Source organism: Schistosoma haematobium, chromosome ZW (assembly GCF_000699445.3).
Source record: "Schistosoma haematobium chromosome ZW, whole genome shotgun sequence".
In the NCBI taxonomy this organism is placed as follows: Eukaryota; Metazoa; Platyhelminthes; class Trematoda; order Strigeidida; family Schistosomatidae; genus Schistosoma; species Schistosoma haematobium.
The window spans coordinates 61,603,588-61,627,428 of NC_067195.1; the positions used below are offsets into that span (position 1 = coordinate 61,603,588).

The 23,841-nt window shown below is 39.8% G+C and overlaps 2 protein-coding genes across 5 annotated transcripts; one reads left to right on the plus strand and one right to left on the minus strand.

Annotated features, from left to right (window-relative positions):
* Positions 1-1,971: 1,971 nt before the first annotated feature.
* Positions 1,972-20,039, plus strand: TSR1_1 (ribosome biogenesis protein tsr1; the record flags this gene model as incomplete). 3 transcript variants are annotated; one of them, XM_012944504.3, is made up of 11 exons in its annotated part: positions 1,977-2,090; positions 3,563-3,625; positions 3,660-4,073; positions 4,629-4,842; positions 5,393-5,671; positions 13,847-14,112; positions 15,017-15,144; positions 16,020-16,605; positions 18,003-18,179; positions 19,293-19,481; positions 19,692-20,039. In XM_012944504.3, 11 exons carry the CDS (start codon positions 1,977-1,979, stop codon positions 20,019-20,021), a joined length of 2,760 nt encoding a protein of 919 aa, XP_012799958.1. In that variant the 3' UTR covers positions 20,022-20,039. The 3 variants fall into 3 exon arrangements, with proteins under 3 accessions (XP_051072098.1, XP_012799958.1, XP_051072099.1); XM_051211969.1 differs by having other exon boundaries at positions 1,972-2,090; positions 3,563-4,073; XM_051211968.1 differs by lacking the exons at positions 1,977-2,090; positions 3,563-3,625; positions 3,660-4,073; positions 4,629-4,842; positions 5,393-5,671 and having other exon boundaries at positions 12,019-15,144; positions 19,293-20,039.
* Positions 20,040-20,168: 129 nt separating this feature from the next.
* MS3_00010447 (uncharacterized protein) lies at positions 20,169-23,448 on the minus strand. Of its 2 annotated transcripts, XM_051218812.1 has the most exons (4): positions 23,299-23,448; positions 23,139-23,247; positions 22,976-23,094; positions 20,169-20,833 (listed from the first exon to the last, which is right to left on the minus strand). In XM_051218812.1, the coding sequence occupies exons 2-4, from the start codon at positions 23,188-23,190 to the stop codon at positions 20,186-20,188; spliced, it is 819 nt and encodes a 272-aa protein (XP_051072100.1). In that variant the 5' UTR covers positions 23,191-23,247; positions 23,299-23,448; the 3' UTR covers positions 20,169-20,185. The 2 variants fall into 2 exon arrangements, with proteins under 2 accessions (XP_051072100.1, XP_051072101.1); XM_051218813.1 differs by having other exon boundaries at positions 22,976-23,247.
* Positions 23,449-23,841: the final 393 nt, after the last annotated feature.

The window sequence follows — 23,841 nt, forward strand, 5'->3', positions numbered from 1 at the left end:
AGGTTATCGGCCTAAGAACCTTCGATGATGGCTTATTCAAACAACTTTTCTTATCCAAACTTCCCCAATGTGTGAAGCTGTGCTTGTCTCGTTTCAACAGAACGCCGTAGACGAGCTGGCTGCATCTGCCGACCACATTTTAGAGATCACCAAATCTTCTTACGCCGAGGTCTCCTCAGTCAAAGAAAAGTTTCAAGCGACAGAGAATGACATCAAGGAACTATGTCATACGCTGACCTGTTACCTTCGATTTTGTGATGACCGTAAACGGTAACACACCCCGCGAAGAAGTGCTTCACGTAGGCGATCTGTCGCCAGACCACGAGAGACGGATAACCCTGACTGTTGCTGGTACCGTAAGCAGTACGGAAAATCTTCTAGAAATTGCAGAAAATCCTCCAATTTTCCCAACTAAAAATTGACCGACAAGAAATACATTTCGGGAAGCTTACAAACCTGCACATGTTAACGGCAACCGTAGCCGGAGAACATAACCGTCTGTTATACGTCACAGATGTGATAACGGGAGTTCGCTACCTGGTCGACACCGTCCCCACGAATCAGTTTTAAACCTACAAGCGGCAAACGCAAAGCCTATCGACACGTATGGTAAAAGGTACGTTTACCTTAACGTGTTTACGTAAACCCATACAGTGGATCTTCGTGGTTTCAGATGTTTCTATGCCAATCATTGATATGGACTTCCTACAACACCATAATCTACTCATCGATACGCGCACACGGGGGCTAGTAGACAGGAATGCTAATCTATCTGTTTGCATAACTTCTTTTTCTGGTTGCAGATTATCTACAGTCACAATTATGCTCACGATAGACCCATTCTGTCAACCACTACTCGACAAGTATTCTGGGATGTACCAACCGCAACCGAAATTGCCGTGTGTAAGTAGCAACGTTACACATCACATGACGACTACAGGAACACCTGTATTCTCGAAAACACACCGACTGGCCCCCGAAAAGCTAAGGTTGGTGAAAAACGAATTCGACCACATGATAGACTTAGGCATCATAAGACCGTCAAACAGCCCTTAGGCATCTCCGTTGCGCATGGCCCCTAAAAAGGACAGCAACGAATGGTGTCCAACTGGTGACTATCGGCGATTGAATGCGAAAACCACTCCCGATTGTTACCCATCTCCTCACATTCACGAAAATCTACTTGGTTAAAGCCTATGACCAAAGTCCTATTGCTGCGGACAACATTCTTCGAAGAGCTATCATAACTCCTTTCGGTCTCTACCAATTTTTGCGCATGCCCTTCGGCTTAAGATATGCCGCACTTACAAAGGTTCATAGATGACGTTCTTCGAGGTCTCAACTTCGTACATGCGTATGTTGATAACCGTCTAATAGCAAGTCCGGACAGAGAATCTCATCTCCAGCATCCAGAACTTGTTTCCGAACGACTACTAAAACATGACATTACTGTAAACATTCAGAAATGCCAAATCGGAACTGACTCCATAGATTTCCTTGGACACGCTATAGATGCGCAAGGCATCAGGCCCCTAAAAACCGAACTAGCGGCCAGTCTTGATTACCCAGAACCGACCGCCATCAAGCAATAACGCACGTTTAACGGCCTTGTATGTTTCTACAGACGGTTCATACCTAAGTGTGTGTCACTTATGAAACCGCTAACCGACCAACGCCATGGAAGTGCGAAATTCATCCATTGGACGATACTGCGAGAAAAGCATTATCCACAGTTAAGGGACATATCGCAAAAGCAACTATGCTTGCAAATCAGGACACTGAAGCACCCATTAGTATCTTATGCTAAGACAGTTTTAGTTACCGTTATATTTTAAAGTGGTAGAAAACGGAAAGCATCGTGATAAATTATTCGAAAAGTAGTCTGTATAGCTTTTCAATTATTATTTCATTTACGTAAGTTCACATTTTATTGAACGTTGTAAACTCTGGTCATTCTTTTGATTTCTAACGAGTCGATGGCTCGTGCACCGCATCGTAGTGGGCCTCTGAAACAGCAGAATAAAAAGCATAAAGGAGCTAGGAAATCTTCAGATAAAAACCCAAAGCCACACCGCGTAACAAAAAACAAGGTATTATGCCAGTGTTATTGGATCAGAGTAATAATTATTTTGTCACAAATAGAAATTTATTTTTGTACTAATTAGTACTAGACTCAGTGGTAATGCCACAGAATTGTTGTCGTTTTTAAATAATTGATGATTCAAAAGACCCCCTACGTTATGCTACGTATTTTGATACTTGAAACTATATTGTAAATAGATCACGTAACAGTTTTCTCGGAGGTAGTGACTGCCACGTGGTAAATGCGCTAGTGCATGTATTCACAATGTAAATATTACTACCCTTAGCTGGTTTCTCATTCTGAAGACTGTACGTCAACATGAATATAATTTGATTTACAGGTATTGTAAAACTTTCTACAATAAGATAAAAAAAAATCGACATAATGCTCTTGATGATAGAAGTGGTTTACATATAAATACAAAACGAATGATTGGCAACAAATAACAACCGCTAGCCAATTCTGTCGTACTCAATTTTTACCGAGCCAGGTTTCTTGTCTTTATGTGTTGCTGATGTTTTACATATAGAGATCTGGAAGTCAATACTGTATCGTGACAGCCAATTGGAACTAGCATGTTTTTTCTGTCTACTTAAAGACGTTGTAGTAATCAGGTCAAAAATCTGGCCGTAAATTCAGTCATTAATTCGGTCGGTTGTCTGTTATTAGGTTCTTCAAATTTCCAAAATATGTGTTCGTTTATATGGTTTCGAGAGTACTCCTTGAGGCCTTTTTTTTTCTAACTTCACCATTTTTCCATCAAATTTTATTTTCTAGTCCACTGCCAAATTAATCCGTCCGTTTTATCACTTAGAGATTATTTTCATATACTATCGCACAATGCTAAGGAACGGTTCATACATATATCATAAAATCTGTAAGTACGAGATCGATCCCTAAAGGTTTTGGAAACAAAATTATTGCTTTCTTAAGCACATATCACAAAGATAAAAAAAACTAGACAGTAGATATTGTTAGGTATTTTCCCTTAACTTATAATTCTCGTTGCTTTTTTCATATGATTGTGTTTAAAATGTTCATGAATATCAACTAATTATATGCAATTTGAGTAGTGTTATATACTTACTGGACATTCCTCTCAGCAAGAAGTTTATGACTTCTTTTGACAAAATTTAATGTCTTTAGAAGAGCGCTCGAATCTGTGTTCAAGAATTTAACACTATAGGGGAATTTTCAGCGTATTTATTACTAGTGCGTAGACTTTGGGGACGGATGTTATTCCCAAACTTAGTAAATTTAATCCTTGTACTGTCATCATAAAAGAACCACTCTCTCTAATAGATCAAAACAATCAAAAGTGGAAATCAGCCCAGATAAATGTCTGAAAACCTGATAAATGTAAGTTTATGTAAACGATGCTGAAGTCCAGAATTACATTGTTTAATAGATCCACAACGTTGAAGCACCAGCTTCATGTGGTTCGCTTAAATTCATTAAAATTTTTGTTTACCATTATAGATACTGAATAAGGACCAACGGCGCTTACTCTCCAAGCAACTCCGCATACAAAAGAGATTAGAGGTTTGTTAAAAAGCTTTACTTCCTATTGTCATAGGTAAAAAATCTTGAAGCATCTCGTGGGACTAAGGGAAATCCTATAGCTTGTGTTTTGATTCCTTTATCGTCCTCAGTACCTACACACTTAGCCCAACTTTTATTTCAAACATGTGAACCAAATACTGAGGTTATAAAAAAGCCAGATTGTTTGCAAAATGTAGTCACTATTCGCTCTCAAATCCTCAATAAATACTTTAATCTCATTTGTGCTTACAGTGATGATCTTTTTGGTTGTCTTGACCTCGCAAATTTCGCAGACTGGCTTGTTCTTTTAGTTCCAAGTAATCCCTCAGAGATTCCTGATTCTGTTCATGAGTTACTCACTGCCATATATGCTCAAGGTTTTACAAATGCTTCCTATGCGGTTCTTTCTTCCAATTCAAATCTTAAAGAGTTAAAACAGATTCTAGAGGTAATTCGATTGCCTAATGTTTTTTATTAAAACTTTACATGCCATACATTTGTCTTAAAGTCTCGAAAGAATTCTGAGTTAATTTTTATTAAACATCAAATTTTGTCGATTAATAAAAATAGGGAGTCTTCATTATTATATACATTAATTGCATTGCTATAGTTATGTGCGTGTTCACACAAGAAGGTTACACAAACTGGACCTACGACCAGACTTTTGACTGAATTATTGTCGACTGATTTGTCTGATAACTATGTAGGTCATCAAACGTTCTTTTAGAGTCCGTAGAACTATTTTCGGTGAGGTACACATAACCCGCTTCTATGTGGCAAAGCAACCATATATGCTAACAGTATTCTTTTTGGAAACTATCTGCGTAGATTCAGATTGTATTTAACTGTTTTCAAGCAATTTATACGTGAAAGTGGCCCCAGTAATTTTGATTATTAAACATCAGTTCTTGACTGCATCTAATAATCTGAGTAACAGTCTAGCCTTCATGAATTCTAATTTCATTTTGTGATGTTACTGGATGTTTTTTGTTTTGACTAAAAGTATAGGTTTCCAGTCCCCGAATCGACGATTCACCAACTAAATTCAAGCGCCAATGCTCTAAACCTCCTACGGCATATTGCCTCAACCAATCCGTCAAGTTTCCATGTTAAGGGAAAGAATGCAAAAGTGGCTGGACAGTCTACAGTGGCGCATACTGGAGCACGCTACCGAACGCGCTTACTTGTTGACTCTATTGAACTAATTTCTGAAAATAGTAAGTTTTTATTTCACTCGTTAGTTTTTACTCACAGTTCGTCAGGTGTGTTTTACGCAAGCCACCCGGAGTACAAATTATTTGATCATGTAGTTATTTTAACTTTTATTGTTAAAGAGATTTTCGACTACGGTTCTTTCAGAAAGCTACAACCTGTAACGTAATTTTATTAAAGTGGCGTCCGTCATCTTGAGTATTTTCAATGCATTTCATTAGTTACATATATCCACTATTAAAGTAAATAACCGCTTCGATTTACTAATGATATGTGACATACTTTCAATCGTTTCTACTGTTCGCTTTCTGAACCAACTACATTTTTTTTATAAGATTTCAGTTATTAGATCATTTATGTAAATTCTGTCTGCCTATTTTAAACAGAACAGTAGGATTATTCAAATGTATTTTTTGATGAACAATTCATTACTCATGGTTGTTTCAATAATTATTATTTTCCATTAAACTATGGGGTAACCCAATAAATTATTCAACTTGTACACAAGGTTCAGAAATTAAACAGTACTTTCATTCAAACTCTTGCAAAATGTAGATGCTCATGACGATATCACAAAATCCGAGGTATCAGTATGTCTTCGTGGCCACCTACATGGAGCACCATTGATTTTGTTCGAGGAGTTAGAGCAAAATGGTTCTGTACTTGTTGGCCCTCAGGTGCATTTGACTGGTTGGGGTGATTTTCCTTTGATAGAGGCTAAATGGATTGATAACTATCACTTACAACAGGCGTGGCAAATCTCAGATCTTAACACCGTTGAAAATATATCAACAAAATACATACTTCCATCTACGTCAGTCAATCTCACAAACGGTAAGTTTAAAAGCATGTTGTTTGCCAGAAGTTTTGTTTAAATAGTTCCTCTTCTGTCTAAGCTAAGTAACTAGTATATGTACATTGTTAGATTAATTCATCCGCAAGGACTTTCCACGATTTCTTAAACATTCAAACGTTTCTTTTTCAATCCAGTGTAATGATACTTGATATAAGTATTGGTTTTAATTTTCCAACACCAATAACATTTAGTCAATTAACTTTAGTGCCATATACGCTGACGATCGATAATCCACGCCAAATTTACCCTCTACCAACCTTGCAATCAGAACACCAGAAGAGTTAAATAAGTCGCTGCTTCGTAAAGTTTAGATCTACCACCAACGTGATTATGTATTTCGAGTGTTGGAACAGTAAACAAACATTATTAAAACATTTTTGATATGTAGAGAATTTCTACACTCATGGTTGATTTTGCCCTTTGTTTATGACCAGTAGAAATTAGCAACAATAAATGGGTCAAAAGTCAGTCAGTCAGCTACAACGTAGGACCAGGCACATATGTGCATCGGTCCAGGTTGCCATACCGCATCAGCACAAGATGAACACCGGATTCATAGCAGTGGTTAGGTCAAAGGTGGTAATAAATAAGAGGAAGATTGCATATAGAGATATAGTACAAGAAGAAAGAATTGGTTCGTAAAAAGAAAGATATGAAGTGATTTTAGTCTCTTAGTTTAAGGGAAGACAAAGAGTGTATACACCTACGCCATTGTGATCGATTCTGAGCCATGTCACCAAGAGTCTCCAACCATTGGTTACGTTAGTCACGCGGACCCCAACCAAGTAGTCTGCATCTACCAACATGGCTCAGACTACAAGTTAGTGACTTCAAGCACTGATGCCACGTTTTGGTTTGGCTGCCACTAACTTTCTCCCAACCATCCCGAACACCGGTTAGCATTACACGTCGTGGTAATCGGTGTTCAGGCATACGTAACACGTGACCCAACCATCTCAGTCGATGAAGATTCACAACCTCATCAACTGATTTACCATCATTCTCTAATACCCTGCGTTTAACCTCACTATTACTTACCCGGTGATCCCAGCAGATGCGAGCAATATTTCTAAGGCATCTGTGGTCAAATACTAATAGCTTACGAGTGTCTTCTACTCTTAAAGGCCATGTTTCGCTGCTGTAAATTAAAACAGAACGGACTGCCGCACAGTATACTCGTCCTTTTATTGATCGACGGGTATCTCGCCTTCGCCATACGTGACGTAAGTTGGCAAAAGCCAAACGAGCTTTTCGAATCCGTGCTGAGATTTCGTCCGATACCAACCCATTAGGGCTGATCAGACTTCCAAGATAAGTGAAGCTGTCGACACATTCGATTATTTCACTTCCTATCCTTAGTTCAGGTGATGACGCAGACCAGTCCTGAAGCAACAACTTGCATTTCGAGGGAGAGAAGCGCATTCCAAACATTCTGGCATTGTTGCTTAGTGCTACCAAAAGACTCTGCATTTTGTCAGCGTCTTCACCAAACAGGACTATGTCATCTGCATATTCTAAGTCCATAAATGGACCTCCTGAATGGAGATCAATACCCGAGAACTCAGTCGACGAGAAAGTTATTTCCATCAGTAGATCTATGATGAAGTTAAACAAAAATGGGGAAAGTGGACAGCCTTGACGGACACCACTTGAGGTTGCAAAAGTAGATGACAGTTCGCCATAAGTTCTGACTCGACTAGTAGTGTTCGAGTAAAGAGCCTTTACAAGGTTTATGTACTTCTGGGGTACGCCTTTCAATGACAGACACTGTCACAGAATCTCGCGGTCTACCGAGTCAATTGCTGCTTTTAAGTCAAGAAAGACCACCATTGTCGGACGTCGATAAGTATGCCTGTGTTCTAGAATCTGACGAATGGTGAATATGTGGTCGATGCAGCCACGACCAGGTCTGAAGCCAGCTTGAGTCTCTCGTGTTTGCAGTTCACGAGTCTTAGTTAGGCGTCTGATAATTATCGAAGCTAGTATTTTAGATATTATATTAGTGAAACTAATCCCTCTGTGGTTGTCACGGGATGATTTTGACCCTTTCTTGTATATTGGGACGGTAAGTGATTGTGACCAGTTAGATGGGATAACGTCTAATTCCCAGATCTTAGCTAAAATATTAGTCAACCTAATCGCTAAAATTGGACCACCATCCTTAAAGACCTCTGGAGCCAGTCCATCTGGACCAGCTGCCCTTCCTCGCTTCAGATTAACTATAGCCTTTTGAACTTCAGCAAGAGTTGGGGGACCTACTTCAATGTTCCATTCACACTGTCTGGGAATGGAGGGTAGTTGTAGAGTAGCTGAAGGCCAGTTGAACTGTTCTCTGAAATGTTCCGCCCATCGTTCTAAACGTCTGGACTGGGAGCAGATGAGGGTGTCGTCTTTTTCCGAAATAATCTCACACTTGATTTACTAATTCCAGTTTCTTTTATTAGTCTGTAAAGCTGTCTTGTGTTCCCTATAGTCGCCGCCTTTTCCATCTCTTTTGCTTTCATTGCCCACCACTGCTCACGGTCGTTTCTTAGACTTTTTCTTAACCTAGATCTGATTTGTTGTCGCTCTTCATCATGTTCGGAACCTGATGAGACGAGTTTGTGAGAATCCATCAGTGTGATAGACTTTGAAGAAATCCACTGGTTCTTTGTAACTCTGTGGTTTAAGTCGCTAATAGATGTCACTGCTGTTTCCACAGCTGCTTGAATATCTTTCCAAGCAACTTCTGGGTCAGCCTCGTTTTCAGAACTACCTAATTGTGACCTCAGTTGTTCCTGGAACCTACTTTTGGTTTTCTCACTGCTCAATTCAGTTCTAATGGGTCTTTTTACTGTGGCTTTTTTGTGTCCAGTGAGGCGCAAGCAAATGCGTGCTCATATTAGAGCATGGTCGGAGTCCAAGCAGGTACTCCAGGATGAGCGACAATCTTCTACCGACCCTCTCCAACGATGACTGATGGCGATGTGATCTATTTGAGTCCATCGTTGGTTTGGTGTAGGGGGTCGCCATGTTAGACGATGTCTCTCCTTATGCTTAAAATTTGTGTTTGCTAAAAATAAACGATTGTCTGAGCACAGTTGCAGCAGACGATCACCATTATCTGTTCGCTGTGCCGCAATGCTAAAATATCCACCTAAATGCCTTTCTGTTTGGTTTAAGCTACCTATCTGAGCATTAAAGTTACCCCCTATGAGCACTATGTCTGAGCGTTTAGCTTTCTGAAGAAGTTCAGAAAGCTTTCTGTAAAATTCATCTTTCACATCATCTGAGCTGCAGTCAGTGGAAGCGTAGGCAGAAACGACGAAAAGGCAACGACGTGTGTCCCTATCCTTCCGAGTTCTCACGGGACCGTTTAGCCGAACAGCACATAGACGACTGTTAACGGGGATCCACTCTAGTAGTGCTTGTTCCGCCCTCATGCTTAGTGCTATGCCTACACCTGCCAGTCCACGAGAACTGGCCATCGGGTCACCGGATACATGGAGGGTGTATCTCGTTGGCTCTTCGTTTTTCCGAGGTGAGGTCAAGTGAATGACCACACTGGGATCCTGTATGCGTGTTTCAGAAACACAACATACATCAATGGAACGAGACTCTAGGGTTTTAGCCAAGGAAGCCTGCTGGCCGATTTGACATAGGGTGCGTACGTTGAAGGCTCCAATGTGTAGTTTGGAGCGAGGTTTCAGTAGACCTGGGACAGAGGTTTGAGCACTAGAATCGTTGGCTATGGTGACACTTGAGGAGGAAGCCGAAAGAGGAAGTTTAGAGTTGAAAGTCGATGTAGGAGGAATAATAGAAATTGAAGAGGAAGGTTGATTATGAATACAGTGGTCTCGAGTGCTGTTAGAGGTATGAGGACGGTTATCACTTCGCGGTTGCCCACACCGAGGAAGGGCTCTTCTGGAGGTACCTGAAAAGGAAATTGGATTAGAGGTGGTCTCAGTGACCTGAGAGCGTGACCGCAGTGCCCAAGGGACAACTGCTTGAGGCCGGTCACGCACGGCCTTTTCGTGGGAGGTTTTTGACGTGTTAGCTCCGTTCTTCGAATGGCCTTGCCGCCGGAGACGGAAATCCGTGAGGTGAGGTGCGCATTTTTAGGGTCGACCCTTTCTAACCCCACCCCTCCTTGTGGGAAGGTAGCATCGCTGTCATGCTGGTTGTCTAAAGGAAACACCTTACTGCTGTCACACCTCTGTACAGTCAGCAGTATGACTTCGCCTTCGGACCTTGGGTTTGTTGCTTTTAGTCTTACCGCTCTTCAACCGACCTGTCTGACATGGTAGGACCTTGAAGAACGGTTGTTCCAGCCAGTATAGCTCGGTTGCTTCATCACGATAGGCAAGCCCGACCACCACGTCAAGGTAGCAACAACGGTCGGGGGGTCAAAAGACAGCTTACAATTAAAGCCATACAGAAGAAATACCATAAAACTACTTGTTTCATGGGCACAAATAAAACCCATACCAGTAAATTCGTCCTGAAATACATGAGTTTCATATTATCCTTTACAATACAATCTTGCTAAGTGGCAAAAGTACTAAAGTTATGTGCTTCTACAATATTTCCACTTTCAAATGTTCTTCCGATAACAATAACAGTTTTGCCAAGTCCTACTCCTTTCCCATTCTTGATTTGTCCGATAGCCATTGTCTATTTCTTCGACTGTTGGTGTAGTGACATCTATAGAAAGCTCTGTAGATGCTGCTTTTATTTACGGCGGATTCAGTGAGGCTGGCCTATGTGAGAGTTCATCATAGTAACCCACTCACTTGTTCCGCTGTTCTTGAATCAATGAATGGTTTGCCTTCTTTCTTGAATGGTCCCCTTCGTTGTATCATACAGTGATATGTGGTAGTGATAGCAAAATATTATTGGTCACTGAGCGTGGACAAACAGACGCTTAGACTACTGACGATTAAATATGTGATCTCCGTTCCTCTCAATAATTTCTACTCTGGTCTCACTGAGTGGGATTTTCAGTAACTGTGTTGAATTGAGTATTATCTAGTGTTAACCTGGTTATCTGTTCTGGGTCGTGAATTCTTGATCTGATATGATGTGACTAGTCTCATTATCGTATAACGTATTGTCGTAGTATACTTGAGAGGAAAATATTTTAAATCATGCTTTGTATCATACAGTTGTCTCATACTTCCTTAACTTGCAGCTTTTTCCAGTCAGTCAGTTACAACGTAGGACCAGGCACATACATGCACCGGTCCAAGTTGCCACGCCTCATTAGCACAGCAAGACGAACACCGGATCCATAGAAGCGGTCGACTCAATGATGTAATACACTAAGGTCACGCTCTCAGGTCACTAAGACCACCTGTAATCCAATTTCCTTTTCAGGTACCTCCAGAAAAACCCTTTCACGGTATGGGCAACCGCGAAGTGATAGCCACCCTCATACCTCTAACAGCACTCGAGACCACTGTATTCATAATCAAACTCCCTCTTCAATTTCTATTATTCCTCCTACAGCGACCTTCAACACTAAACTTTCTCTTTTGGCTTCCTCCTCAAGTGTCACCATGGCCAACAATTCTAGTGCGCAAAACTGTCCCAGGTCTACTGAAACCTCGCTTCATACTGCACATTGGAGCCTTCAACGTACGCACCCTATGTCAAATCGACCAGCAGACCTCCTTGGCTGAGACTCTAGAATCTCGTTCCATTGATGTATGTTGTGTTTCTGAAACACGCATACAGGATCCCAGTGTGGTCATTCACTTGACCTCACCTCGGAAAAACGAAGAGCCGAAGTGATACCCTCCGTGTGTCTGGCGACCCAACGGCTAGTTCTCATGGACTGGCAGGAGTAGGCATAGCACTAGGCATGAGGGCGGAACAAGCACTACTAGAGTGGATCCCCGTTAACAGTCGTCTATGTGCTGTTCGGCTAAACGGTCCCGTGAGAACTCGGAAGGATAGGGACACACGTCGTTGCCTTTTCGTCGTTTCTGCCTACGCTCCCACTGACTGCAGCCCAGAAAGCTCAACGTTCAGACGTAGTACTCGTAGTAGGTGACTCTAGTGCCCAGGTAGGTTGCTTAAACAAAACAGAACGACATTTAGGTGGGTGTTTTGGTATTCCGGCTCAGCAAGTAGATAATGGTGATCGTCTGCTACAACTGTGCTCAGACAATCGTTTATTTTTAGCAAAAACTAATTTTAAGCATAAGGTGAGACATCGTCTAACATGGCGACCCCCTACACCAAACCAACGATGGACTCAAATAGACCATATTGCCATCAGTCATCGTTGGAGAGGGTCGGTAGAAGATTGTCGCTCATCCTGGAGTACCTGCTTGGACTCCGACCATGCTCTAATACGAGCACGCATCTGCTTGCGCCTCATTGGACGCAGGAAAGCCACATTAAGAAGACCTATTTAGAAATGAATTGAGTGATGAGAAAATGGAAAGTAGATTCCAGGAACAAATGGGGTCACTTAGTTAGTTCTGAAAACGAGGCACAGTGCTTACAGGTGTTGGGAATGGTTGGGAGAAAGTTAGGGGCGACCAAGCCAAAACATAGCGTCAGTGTTTGAAGTCACTAACTTCTGGTCTGAGTCATGTTGGTAGATGCAGTCTAGTTGGTTGGTGCCCGCGTGACTAACGTAACCAATGGTTGGAGGCTCTGGGTGACATGGCTCAGAATCGATCACAATGGCGTAGGTGTATACACTCTTTGTCTTCCCTTAAACTATGAGATTAAAATTATGTCACATCTTTCTTTCTACGGACTAATTCTTTCTTCCTGTACTATGTCCTTATATGCTATCTTTCTTTTATGTATTACCACCACTACTTCTATGAAACTGGTGTTCATCTTGTTGTGCTAATGAAGTGTGGCAACTTGGACCGGTGTATGTATGTGCCTGGTCCTACGTTGTAGCTGACTGACTGAACTTGTTGTTGAGAGTTATCTTGAATCCGTTGAGTTTATCAGTATGCCTAAGGAAGGCTTTATTGAACCTTTGTAATGCTGTTTCCCCAGTTGTCCAGTGTTTCTTTAGCTTCAGTTTCATGCTGACCACGACTACGTGGTGATCTGAAAGTATTTCAGCTTCCATTTTGGTTCTCACATCTTCCATTGTCTTTCGGAATTTTTTATTGATACAAATGTGATATATCTGGTTCTCTGTGCTGTGGTCCGGTGAGATCCATGTAACTTTGTGTATGCGTATGTGTGGGAATATTGTGCCGCTCATAATCAATTTGTTGAATGTACATAGAATTGAAATCTGTCAATATTCTCCTTTATCTCTCCCAGTCTATGTCGTCCCATGATATCTTCATATCGTTTAGATCTCCCGTTAGAATGGTGAGGTTTTCATTTGGGCAATTCGCTATGATTGATTGCAGTCTCTCATAGAACTGATCTGAATCCATGAGATTCCGATTCTATACGTACTCTTCGTGCTTCTTCGGACAGTGTCAGTGCATCTCCTTATGTGCACGAAACATTTTCTTCTTGATGATTAGAGTACGACTGCACCTCTCGTGAAGCTACTCTTTTCTGTTGATATTGGGTCCTCTTGGTTTCACTTATTTCGAACACTATCACGTTGTATCTCTTCATTTGTGTAGCTATTTGATTGGTTCTCTCGGTCTTTCACGTTGTCCGGACATTCCATTTACCTACATTATTTGTTGTTCTGGTTTTTAGAAAGGAGCATCGGCCTCGTGACTTCTGAAGAATCTCGGTTTTTAGCATGAGGATTCGTAATTCTTTTTAACGTCGACTCTCCAATTGCCAGTTCAGACTTTAAGTGGTCAAAATGATGTCTTCTAGTGATCTTTCTTAGCAAAGTTGTTTTCTACTGGATAGGGTTGCTAACCCCATACACAGCTTTTTGTCAAGATTTGTGACCAACAGTAACCCTAGAAAAGCTACAGACTTAGTTTTTTATTCACGTATGTTTAGTTTGTTTTTAAACTTTATATTATTAGGATGAAATTCGATCAAGCTACTTGAGTTTTACGTCTTTAATTTCTCGGATTCAATGTTATGCTGGTTATTATGTATGCCATTTTACACCGCGTCTTAAACTTCCGTTAACTTTTGTAATATTGAACCACGGTTCCATCGTTCCCTAAGTTAATCACATCCCCATATCCTCTCGTTGCTGATATTCATCTTAGAGAATGAAGATTGTGAAGAGGACTCTCTGTCAGATGAAATGTCTGTTGATGATTCACATGAGTCAACAAGTGAAAACCAATGGAATGCAACGGAAGCGACATCTGATCATCTAGAATCTGAGTTATCTGGAAATTCTGATATAGAATGTGCTTCGATAGCAAGTCATACCGCCCATACAATGGCAGCCAGCGCTACCTCTACGTTCTCATCTGCTCAGTTAGCGAAATTCCGGGCTGCCAGAATGGAAGAAATGTTTCCGGATGAGGTAATGTTTCCGTATTTCTAAGCTGACGTACTTTTTACACTAGTAAATTGCTAACAAAATAGTTACAATAAAAACTTAAAAATCATATCAGGAATCTAACAATTCGTCAGCAATCCATCTACCCGATTGGTCATTTTTAGTAACTTGCTCCATATCATATATTGTTGACAGTTAAAGCGAACTGGTTATGTACATCATGTCCGGCTATTAGCAGTTTAAACTTGTTATCACTCCTACTCAATGTCAGTTACGAGTTTCTGTCGCAAACCTTGGGCTGCACATTTAGCGCGATTGTTGGAAACACAACTGAGTGTTAAAACGATCAAAATGAAGTACTGTTAAAACCTGGTACCTTATATTTGAAAACAGTCACTACTTTACTTTGAACGTTTACAAAAAACAACACAATAATAATTTCTAATTCTATTTCACTTAACGACGAAATGCGTCACATACTACTTATGTCGACAGACATAAGTAGCATACACCACAGTAGAGCATAAAAGTCAATGAGATTACTAGGACATTATTCTTAACGGTACACGCAATTCTACTTCCTTAGTTCAAATGCAAAACTTTTACAGAAAACAAAAAAGCTTATTAAACAGATATCAATCTGACACATTCTCAAGTAATTTATCGAATTCATTTACGCTGAAGTAGGTTCGACAACATCTTAAAGGATTAACGCTCTATAAAAGAAAGTAAATGTAACGAACTGAAACCAAGCTAACTGATTGGTGAGATTTTTCATTAATCCATACCTTGAAAAGTTATTTCAGTTCAAAATGATCTGACTTCTACGCCACTGAATCTAAGTATGTCCATTCTTACCCCTGTGTATGTCGGAGCAGTCTCTACAAAATTGCGAATGTAAACATTTACTTTATATATTTATATACAGGTTGAAACCCCTTCAAACATACCTGCTAGTGAACGGTTTGTAAAGTACTGTGGTCTTCCTCGTTTCCAAGGTAGCGTGTGGCCAGCAGAAAAGAATTGGTTACCCAAACATTATCAAAATATCGCTTGGTATGCTAAATTTGTGGTTTACTACTACTTATTATAAGTTTTTCATCTAACCATAGATACACAAACTGTTATTTTCAGCTGGAAAATATTTCACTGGAATAATGGGTCCAGAATTCTTCGCTTAGTATATGTACAAAGCTCTAGAGCTAGATATTTCATTTATCTATCCAGCGGGAGTTACCAATTAGCTAATAGTCGATTGTCTATTCTTTGTTTCTATGTCTCAGAATTTTACTGCATTGTGTGGCGCATATATATTTGGTACCCTCTTTTATCAATAATTATGTGTTCAAATAAATAAATACTGCATTCTGCAAGAAATGTTAGTCACCTAAGTTGTTTGATTCTGGTGCATGCAAAATCACTATTGTTGTAACGGGTGGATTGCACGGTTAGATGCGCAGCGTATTATCGATCGACTCGGTAACACGTAAGGACGACCTAGAGTCCCGATTGGTCCCGCTTCCCTGTCTAGCCCAGCCAGTTGAGTCTAGAACGCAAGTCACAGCCTCTGAGTTATGAATCATTATATTTCAGACATACTCTGTTTATATACTAACCAAACAGACCACATCGTACCATAAAAATAGAAAACAACATCCGTACAATATTTAACGAGTGAAATAAATAACAGCCAATAGGAAATGTTCATTTAACGTCCAAGGACATCATTAGACTTAACATGATCATGATTGGCACATTATTCCTCAGCATCCATAACAACTATATAACTTAAATACCCGATCTTAGTTCACAAACCTTGAGTTTAATGCAGCATCAGAGTTATTGTGTTAGGAGTGCGAAATATTTTTTACTGAAGTGGACAAAAAATATATCAGTGACCTATTTACTATCTTCTTTTGTTTATCCAAAAGCTTCAGAAACTATCACCGTAATAGGCGTACTATGATTCGTTATATTGAACAAAAATTAGCAGACTTTCAATCAGCATATAAATCAACAGGGAACGTCTTCAAGTGCATTCCGTCTGGTGTAGATGTCGAGCTTCTGCTACAGCCCGTTTCACGGGATCTTGGTGAATCGATATTGTCTCACCACACGTTCCCTCAACCTAACGAAGCCAGAAAACCTTCTGATCCGAGACCTCATCCACTTATAGTTTGGTCACTCTTACCTCATGAAACTCAAATGTCAGTCTGTCATTTTACAATGTTTCGGCGTGCTTCCGCTATCCACGCTGTTTCAGATTTGGTGGTTATTGCAAACGCTGCAAATAAAATTACCGAGTCATCATCAAAAGATAATGGGATTTGTGCGCTAGAGTTTGGTGAGGAGGCTTCAACACAGGTAGAACGAGAAGATAAGTCAATACATGATGCCCTCATTAGTCACCGTTACAAAATCGACGGAAAAAAAAGTGGAAAAGCGCTATACGATCCAAAGATGCCTATACCTCTTGAAGCGGAACCAATTAAATCGAAAGATCTGATGCTTATTCAGGTAGAATTATGATTGTGTGTACAATACCTACTTTATATATAATTATAAGGGCTAAAATATTAGTACCGTTAGTTAAGAGATAATATTATTATTACCTGCAATCATTTGAGTAGTAACTTGAGTAAGTCACTGGATAGAGTAAATCCTTCACCCTTGGATAACCAATTGTGCGTAGTGAAGTTCTTTTAAGATAAAACTATTTCCTTAATCTATTATTATTATTAATTATTATTGTTATTTGAACGCACAAATATGGGTACAAAGAGACCGAATACATATGCACCAGACAAGTCACTTAATTTGTGTGTGGGCTGTGGTACTGCGCGGGTCCCCGAGCCGGAGCAGGTGGTTTCCTTGGGGGGCACGCCCGGGGGCTCCAACAGAAAGGTCTGATCTTCAAGGCAGCGGAGCAACGTCTGGAGATGCAGTTCCATGGTAACCGGTGACCAATAATTAGTTCACACCCCATTTGTTCCCTCAGGATCCTGGAGTCCATTTGCACCATTGGTCTGGAATTAGCGTTCTCCAACTCCCCTAGGTGGATCCTCCATATCCATCAACCTGGTTAAAGCGCCGAGCATTCGATTTTCGTCCCCTCAATTTCGTTAACATTACCCCCGCCACGAGAAGGCAGTAAGTAGGACTTCCCCGGCAGTAGCTGTGTACGCGTGGCCATGTGAGAGCATTTTGAGAGGGAAAGCGGACCCTTCCCACCCTCGGCCGTACCAGAACACTCGGGGGCTTAAAAATCCCTCAACGTATTACTCTCTTCAAAAATTGACTGAAATTAGAAGTATTTTAGATGACGACATCTGTAAATATTTTTCTTTGATAGTTTTCTATGTATGATTTGCTCGTCGCAATTTTCAGCGTTACAATATTTTGTTAACTTTGCGAACTACAAAAAACTCTTCATACTTGAGTCATTTGCATTAGGATTTTTATCTTTTATAATTGGACTAATTTGTACTCAAATATTGTATGCAACGAATACATTGTCTTTCACAACAGAGTCAAAGGGTTTCAGATTTTTAAATTAATCGTCTCAGTATTAACTTCAGGATAGCGGTAATAGTTGCTCTTGTTTCAGAATGATGTGGGGCGTCTCTGACCAATAGGAAGCGCTATATGGGTTAACATAAGAGTAGGTTGAAGAAAAACTGGGGAAAAAACCACTTAACAACCCAATAATTCGTTAATAGACGGAGCTATGTTAAGAAATGCAAAGTGACAAGGGGGTGTTTATTATTCGTTATCAGTTACGTTTAATTTTAGGTGACATGGCTAAGTTGATCATAGCGTTACAGATGTATTCATTTTCCATTACTGACGGTTCTCTAGATGTGTTGCTACTTTGAATCTTACTTAGTGATCATACTCTGTTTGCAACCTTTCAGGCTGGGATTCGGCGTTTTGTGGCAGCTCCGATTTATTCTACACCTAGTAATCCTCGTGAAAAAGCTAAATTTGAGTCGTTTTTTCCTGCTTCAGAAAGTTCCACTGTAGCGACTGTTTATGCACCAGTGATGTATTCTCCTGTTAATGTTTTACAGTTTAGGATCAGAGTAACAGAGGTATTTTATTGATGTATTTTTGTTTAATATCAGAAGGGGTTTTGTGTATATTATAGTAATTTTAATAGTTGAAATCCTGAGTCAATGAGTCCCATAGTAGAACGAAACGGCCGTCCAGTGCTTCCAGCTTTTCCATAGTGTTCTAGCTTCAATTGACTCATGATCTCAACTATCAACATTTTTGTTTGTTGTATGGATTCACACACTGGATTTCTATCCGATTCCAACCCTTAGTTTATGTATGAATTCTGGGATAATATGAAAGCTTCAGTTTCACAGTAGTAGCACGTTCATCTAGATCCATGTTTCCTTTGTTGAAAAAACATTAAAGAGAAAACAACCTGGCCATTTTTACATACCAAGCTTCTAATGAAAACTAATTTTTATTTATCACGTTCAAACAATGTGCTAGAACCAAAACATGCTGAATCTATATTTAAGGCCCTTATTATGAGTCAATAAGTATATGTGATTCCAGTTAATAATATAGCTAAGTGACCCATAGTCGTATATCGCACAGTTAATAATAGATAATAAGGTTGTATCTAATTTGGAGTCTACGTCACACCAACTGCTAAGTTCATTTAAACGACAGCGACTTCTTAAAATATTCAGGATTCTTTGTGTATACTGCAGAAGCGTTGCAGTGTACACGCTTGAGTTGCGCTTAGCGATGAAACAGTTGATAGTTTCTCCGTTATGTTGATATATGGGGACTTCCTCTCAGGCTCTACATTGTGCTTGGCTGAATACAAACCGTGAAAAGTCCCGACTACTATATTAAATATATTGTAAAAACATCTCTGTTCACATCTAATCAGTAACAAGCATTATCTATAGAACGGAACCAGTTGGACTAAATCGAAGCTAACTGAAACCTCCCATAGCAAAACTGGGAATAAACTGAATGGCAGTCTCCTCTAATTAAATTATACGATGCGTGACATTTGGTCATTTCCTAGCTGTTGGCATCACCAAACTTTAAAAGACTATTGTTTGACTCAATTAAAATGTCAATATTCATCAGCGTTTACAAAATCTTTTCTGCATACACTAGTGTTTTTGTTGTTGACACAGTTGGACTGAGTACTGACGCATTTACTTATTTTGTAGGATGAAGATGGGGAACTATCTTCACCATACGTCGGTGAATTGGTGGCAACAGGGTCTCTGAGATCAGTCGACCCCAGTCATTTAATTATCAAGAGGATTTTTTTGTCAGGTCATCCATACAAGATTAACCAGCGTCATGTAGTTGTCCGATATATGTTCCACAATCCAGCGGACGTGCTTCATTTTCAGGTAATCCTATTTTATCCTATACAGTTATCCCCTAACTCTGTTGGAGGGGCTGAAAAACCCTTTCCTACTTAGCGCCTCGATTTAGAGGATTTATCATTCAGCTCAACAGCTGGTAAATAATTTTAATTTCTCTAGTATCCAACATGCTAGTCACCTTTTTAAAATGGTTTTCTGATTGATATTAAATTTGTGTCTGACTTTTCATTTCAGCCTATACAGTTGCAAACAAAGAGCGGAGCTGTTGGGCATATAAAAGAACCTATTGGAACTCATGGTCATATGAAATGCGTTTTCGACCGACCTATTCTAGCAAATGATGTAGCTTTAATGCCTTTGTACAAGCGAGTGTTTCCAAAATATGTTTACGAACCAGTAGTTTCTAAATACCTCGACAATAACGATAGAAGCAATGATTATGTTGTCGCTAACAGCGGTCACTCCAGATATGTAAGCTCAGATGTACTTCAACTAACAAAAAAAAGTATTTCCAGTGCTTCACAGGAGAAAATGGACCAAGACGAATCAGCCTTATTTGCTTAATATAATTTGTAAATACTATTCACTTTTTTGCCGGATATTGTAAAACCGCTTAGTAAATTTAACAGCCGTTTTGGACGTACAATCATTGTTCCAGACAGCAGCGTTTCACAGATACCTATCCACAGTAAAACAGTCGAAAATTAGAGGTTGCATAGACTCAGACTTTATTCGTTTTTTTTCTTATAAGCCAGCAAAGAGTACATAGAAGTAACTTCCCAATCAGATTTAGAAAGAGTCCCATATGAGCATGAATTGTTGCGCAAACTATTTTGATGATCTATCAAATGGATATATTCGTCATCATTTGAGCAAGGATAGTTATTACTTTTATGCCATGGTTCTAAAGCCTCCATTCTCTTAAGTAAATCCTTTGGGTCTTGTGGGCTTGAACGACTGCGTAACGTAGAATAAAAATTATTAGCGAAAGAGATAGGTTCATGAACGGGTACCAATCCATAATCAGCTGCCAATCTATCCAAGAGCGGTGGGTATACTACAAATTCAGGGCAATTCACAACTCCATCCAGGAAAAAGTTGTACTTTGCCCCAAATAAAGGAAATGTCAGTTCAACCGCATCTTCCGTTTGGGTTGTTGTTCGACTGATTGAGAATGAAGCTTTGGGAAATGTGACTGAATATACGGGGTTTCCGAACTTAATTTCTTTAATATCAGATTCCGAAACTTGTTTTTCTACATGTTTGTTTAACGCTTCGGTAGCTCTCCGCAAAAGTTCGTAAGCATTTGGGATCGTTGCAATGAAAAAGCCGTTTTCTTGTAACAGAGAGCTGATATTTGACAAAATTCTACGTGCCTATATAGACAGTAAATATAAATCAAAAATTAAAGCAATCTATGTTGTATAAGGTAAATAGAGACTGTTACAACAATTATCAAAAGACGGGTTGTGTTTTAACACCTTGTCACGTTGTCAGTCTCATTTTGGACTACGCTTATGCTATTCCGTATAGGCACAATCGTACTGTACGGCCATGACATATATATATATATATATATATATATATATATATATATATATATATATATATATATGTCAAATGTCTAGTTCAAAGTGCCTAGCGGGTCTGAATGAGAAGCGTCAAAATGTGCGTTGGGAACTTACAAGTATGTGGTAACTGGACAATTTTTAAATGAGATTCAACTTTAATCGGTCGTCCTGAAAGTAGCACACCGATCACCGACGAATGTAGTTTACAGTTGCTAAATCGATCCCACAAGAGTTTGAGATTCTAGCACTGACCTTAGCACCATTCACAATGTGGCTTCATAACAAGTAGGTAATTTCGTGAATAAGCTTACTAAATAATAACAATGATGCCAGTAGTTCAATGTTGTAGCTTAAATCTCAGCCCTAGAGGGACAAAGGTTGGAAAGTGAACCTGTGACTTTTAGCGACTGGAAATTAGTGACTTAATTCCCTTCATTGAGTACCGGAAACTATGAATTAAGTAAACAATCTCCTGATAGTACGAATGAGATTAGCTAATACTAGTTAAATGTCTAATACAAAACAACCTAATCTTAATACTTCTGACAGCTAAAATTCGGCAAACATCACTCCAGACTTTAAGGAGGGCTGGTGAAATCCCTCAAATTATCGGGGGGTAACTTTACGATACCTTCAAGGATTATGGGATCTTTGGTTTGCGAAGGCGTACATCACTTGTTAATTTGACTTTGCAACTCGGTAACAGTTTCAGGAAGTCACTCCTGCATTATCAATCTGCTGACTGTAACCAACAGATGAACTGCCGTTCCCAGTCTCAAGGGGAAAGCGTGCGATTCCCCTAAAGCTTTTGATAGGTCAACTACACATGTTCCGCCAATAAGCTCAAATAGATAGATACTGTCGCATTTTACCAGGATGTGAAATGTCCTAATGTAGTCTTGGATATTTTCCAGCCAGGATAAAAACCTAGGGCTTCAGGGAAATCTGATACTTATCCGAGTTCATGTAGACAACATCGGACTTATTATCAACACTGAGATGCAAAGTAGACGAGCTGTTGTATTTTATCTGCTACGCATACAACTTAGGGGATTTCCGTCTAAAACGGTCAGTGGTTAGAACAGATCTAAACAGCCTATGATCTTAAATCCAGTGCTGAGCGTTGTAGAAATTCTCTTGGAGGAAACCTTGCGTTATTGACTTCGGAGTCCATCGTGACCAGTTCAACCAATTAGTCTATTCAATCGTCAAAGTTTACATTTGACTCCATTGAGAGTAAGGTAGTGTTTACTCCAGTTAGAAAAACAAGCCTTCTGAGCCGTGACCAAAAACATGCCAGTTCAGGGGACTAAATCCAGGTCTTGAAATGGGCACACTGAATATTTACTCATTAGAATAAAGATGACCTAACAATTCTCAACATCCTAAACACCCCTGCCCATCATATAAAAGACCTACTTAAGTTCGGTTACGACATTGGTGAAGATTTCAGGAAGTTAAAAGTACAGAACAATAGGTCGGACTGTAGGCACACTCGCACGTTACGAATAGCTAGAACTTGAGATTCGCTACCAGTCGAAGTGGCATCCGTGGAGTCCTTCAAGTGGGGACGTGACGATTTTAAGCACTCGGCACAGTACTTTACGTGTTCACACGAATGACTGCTAGACAGCCAGAGTTTTCAAAAGATTCCTCGGTGAAGTGTACAACAGCTAATGAAACGACTTGATGGATTCTCACACTTTGTACAATAAGGTATCAGAGATCTGCTATCTGTAAGTACAAACTACTGAAGAAAAAGTTTGTCCAACTCGCAAATATGAAAATTATCGCAGAATCAGTATAATAAGAACGCAATTCTGGATGGATTACTTGGAGCTCATTAAATTACTGTGATATCATAACACACTTGACAACTTTCAGTACATAATAGTTTGAAGTGGATGATATAGATCAAAATTTCTAGAAAACAAATCAGTAAATTACCTGGGCTATGCTCTCGAAAGCATAGTGAAGTGCGAACTGACAACTGACTAGATCATATAAGACACCAGATGGAAGCACTTGTGGAAGTATTGCTTCTGAGCAGTCCGCCACGAAAAAGTCTGCAGTGAAAACAGACCGTTTATTTCTACACAGTTGTTCATACCGATGACGACAAACCTCAATAGATTCATTGGATAAATCCACAAAAGTAACATGTTGAACACCGCCGCGTAACCACTTTAACTGGTCCCCACCCTTACCACAGCACAGATCTAATATTCGAGCACGATTGGAGGGAACATCTAAGCTTTGAAGACTCTTACTGATGAAAACGCTTTTCATCCAGTTGTTAAAGTTCCTCAGATAAAATATACGAGTTTCTCTCCTCTTGATATGGGAATTATTTTCATCATTGCGTGCAGCCGCATCGTAAAAGCTGATGACATCTTTGCGATTTGAAATCTCGGCCATTTGAGATAACGCGCGCCATGAAGCTAAATCTTCAACTAGATTTGTCAATCAACAACCTTAACAATAAGATATAAAGTCTTGGCTTTTGTGTCTGTGCCTAGGGTTTTGACATGTAGCTATTAGAGAGATAAATAAACTACCCATCATAACTCCTAGGAGGTTTTCAGATGAAAGTTACGTATTCGAATGGTTTCAATAGTTTTGAACGGAGAAGAAATTTTTGCTTCACGCCTTCTGTGTCCAGTAGAAATGGATCACCAATACTTCCATGCAGGAACCTAGATGCATTAACGATAAAAGAAGAAAAAGAGATTTGTAAACCATAGTAAGATACTATACTTAGTCCTCAAGCATCTGTCAAGTTTCCTCTTTAAGGATTCGTGGGTGAGTGAATC